Source organism: Pteropus vampyrus, unplaced genomic scaffold, assembly GCF_000151845.1.
Source record: "Pteropus vampyrus isolate Shadow unplaced genomic scaffold, Pvam_2.0 Scaffold11, whole genome shotgun sequence".
Taxonomy (NCBI): Eukaryota; Metazoa; Chordata; class Mammalia; order Chiroptera; family Pteropodidae; genus Pteropus; species Pteropus vampyrus.
The window spans coordinates 11,464,651-11,467,954 of record NW_011888792.1 but is presented as its reverse complement, the minus strand read 5'-3'; the positions used below and the strand labels follow the sequence as shown (position 1 = coordinate 11,467,954).

The 3,304-nt window shown below is 50.7% G+C and overlaps 1 protein-coding gene across 1 annotated transcript in view; it reads right to left on the bottom strand.

Annotated features, from left to right (window-relative positions):
- NR2F1 (nuclear receptor subfamily 2 group F member 1) overlaps positions 1-3,125 on the bottom strand; it is a 9,255-nt gene extending 6,130 nt beyond the window's left edge. Inside the window, exons 1-2 of the mRNA XM_011378034.2 lie at positions 2,975-3,125; positions 30-554 (exon numbers count right to left, since the gene is read on the bottom strand). Coding sequence (XP_011376336.1) covers positions 30-554; positions 2,975-2,987 — 538 coding nt within the window. The 5' untranslated portion in view covers positions 2,988-3,125. The remainder of the gene's footprint in view (positions 1-29; positions 555-2,974) is intronic.
- Between the last annotated feature and the right edge of the window lie 179 nt (positions 3,126-3,304).

Below are 3,304 nucleotides of genomic sequence, written 5' to 3'. Positions count from 1 at the left end.
GCCTGCCCTCCCAGCGGCCGCAGCCTCACCTGACGTGAACAGCACGATGGCTTTGAGGCAGCTGTACTCGGCCGAGTCGACGTGCAGCGCCTTGAGCTTCTCCACCTGCTCCTGGAAGATGCGGATGTGGTCCATGAAGGCCACGACGCGGTCGGCGGACATGGGCGAGGCGTGCAGGCCGGCGGCGGCCAGCAGCGGCGCCACGTGCAGCGGCATGGAGCATTGGGCCGCGTTGAGCACGAACAGCTCGCTCCAGGTGAGGCGTAGCAGGGACACCTGGTCGGTGATCTGCAGATCCGGGAAGAAGGGGATGTTGCGGGCCCACTCGACGGCGCTGAAGAGCAGGCGCGCGGCCAGCTCGCAGATGTTCTCGATGCCCATGATGTTGTTGGGCTGCATGCATTGGCTGCCGTAGCGCGACGTGGGGTAGGGCTCCGCGCGCAGCAGCAGCGAGATGTAGCCGGACAGGTAACAGTGGCCGTTGAGGGGGTCCCCGTTGGTGAGTGCGTACTGGCCTGGATTGGGTTGGGTTGGAGGCATTCTTCCTCGCTGAACCGCTGACAAAAAGAAAGAGAGAAAAGAGGCAATGTGCATCCAGGGGGCTTGTGAACATCGCCGCGCCGCAGAGCTCCCGACACAATGCGGAGGTTCTCTCCGCAGCTACACGCGCCCCGCTCATCTTCCCTCGCGCTGGCTCTCACTGCTCGCACCGGGAGGAAATCTGGAGTGAGGCCCTCCAGCTCTGCGGGTCGAGACGCCCAGCCATCAACTGCGCACCTGGCCACCCTCAGCCCTGCCAGAACTAGGCCTGATCTCAGGGCCCCTAGCCCGGCATCACTAAGAAAGAATCACCCAACCCTTCCAGCACCAAGGAGTAACACGAAGATTAAAGAAATCTCACTCACCCCTCCGGAATGAAACAAATTAGGGTAAAAAAATACACAGGAGAAACCAGAGAAAGGTTGTGGTTCTAAGTAAATGCCTAGCTGCCTCTCCATTTGTAAGCAAGCAACGTTTTGCTCAAAATGTTTCCATTCTTTAAAAATGCCATAGAATTATCCTTAAAATAGATACAAGTTACATGCCCTACTAACCACTTACAACTTTTCAAGAGAAAACAACTCTCCTGCAGCCCTCCCCTGCCCCCTCCTCCCCATCACCCCACACAAAGTTCTCGCTGTTAAAAGCAACAGAAAATTGAAAAAAATCAAGAAAAAGTTGAACTTACAGTAGCCAAACATTATTGAAAAAAGTGGGAAATATAATTAATGTCTGTCCTGCGCGGTGCCACTGCAACCTGCAGCCAGCTTTTGCCCAGTGAATGCACGAGCTTGCAACTGCAAAAACACTGGATTCATTAACCATCTGAATGCAAAACGTAAGCATGCTTTGAGTTCTTAAAGCTGACCAAAGTTTTTTTTTTTTTTAATGTGTATGTTTTACTTCAACAGTGCCAGCGTTTTAAATTGCCATGTAAACAAAGACAACTTTAGGAAAAGTTAGGGCTACTGAACTCCCCCCCCAACAAATTAATATAGATATGTCCATGTACACGTAGCTGTCTAAGTTCAGGTTGTGCAGTATTTTCTTAAGTTTGCTTTGATTCTAATTTTAATGCAAGCCCCAATGCAATTTAGGCTCTTGAAACATAATGGCTAAAATACTTTTTCCTAATTATAGTTTTGAACTTGGCAGTTATTTTTCAATTAAATGAAAGCACAATTCAAAGTTGTTTTTTTTTCCAGATGACTACAAAATCTCCCTGCAGCTAGAAATGAAGTCGTCATATTTGCCTGCTCTTTGAGATCTGAAGGAATTCAATTTCTTTTCTTGTGGCATATAAAATATAATTTTAAAGTCAATTACAAGAAGTAATCTACATTCTGCAAAATTGACTGGTTCGCTAATTTGACTATAAGACATCTTAAATGATTGTCAGGAGATAAACTTTAACTGTAAACGGCTAAATATATTTATAGGAAAAGTGCTGCATCTCTTGCCACATGAACATGAAGCATATCTAAATACAACATCAAAAGTTGTGTTAAAAGAAACCAAACTCATACAACACAGGGATTAAATGATGTGGAAGCTCATGCCAGCTGCAGTCTATGCATTATAGCCAAATCAGAAGGATCGGTAAATGCCGTTGTAAATTGTAATTTGTATGCAGTATTTAAGCAGAGGGTGGAGTTTGATGAAGAAATTAAACGAGTATCATGCTTTTTTAAAAATGACACAACTATGAAAGCACGGTTCAGTCACAAACTTTCCTTTCAAAGTAGAGGGGTGAAAACAAGGCCACAGCTCTGGAGGAGGCGGCCCTAGCTCTGTGAAGAGGAGAGGGAACCAGTGAACAGGCCAGAAGCCCCCCTTCCCCCCTAATTAGACCTACAAGTGCAATAAATCTCACTCCTCTTTTTTCCAAGCTAAGCTTCCAAAAGGATGATGCAGCAATGAATCTAAGTTCAGGGTACTCCAATCCCCAGCCCTCCCCCATTTTAAATAAAGGAAACTGAAGAAGAGGTGGAGGGGAAAGTGGGATGCAAAAACACAGAAACAGTTTTCTGAGGGACGTAAGCACCCCTCCCGAAGTTCATGCCAGCACAGCCCCAAGCATCCTCACGCACACGCGGGAAAGAGACACACACCAAGCACATCCAAGACAGAGGAAGGAAGGGGATTTTAAGCCACAGCTCACGATCCCAGGGACGCAATCCTGAGCAGGCAGCGGGCGGGGTGGAGGAGCCAAGGAGAGGAGCGCAGGCCGGGAGGGGGAGGCAGAGGCAGCGGCAGCGAGCAAAGGGGGGGGGGGGGTGCTAGGGGAGAAAGGTAGCGGGGACAGGGGAAGCTGGGACGGGCCGGGACTGTAGGAGTCCCAGCTCCATACAGCAGCCACCCCCGTGAGAGAGAAAGAAAGAGGGCCGGAGAGGCGGGCAAAGCTCAGGGAGAGAAGCAGAGAAGAAATATTCACCTTCCCGCCTCATGCCCACTTTGAGGCACTTCTTGAGGCGGCAGTATTGGCACTGGTTGCGGTGGTGCTGGTCGATGGGACAGTTCCTGTTGGCACGGCATGTGTAAGTTAAGTTCCTGCGGACGCTCCTCTTGAAGAAACTTTTGCAGCCCTCGCAGGTGAATTGGCCGTAGTGCTTGCCGCTCGACTTGTCCCCGCACACCACGCACTCGATATGCTGCTGGCTCTGGCCAGAGCCGGGCGGGCCCTGGCCCTTGTCCCCTGCCGTGCCGGGGGTAGCGGGCGCTCCGGGCTGGCCCGGGGTCTGCGGCGTGTGCGGCGCGCCTGAGC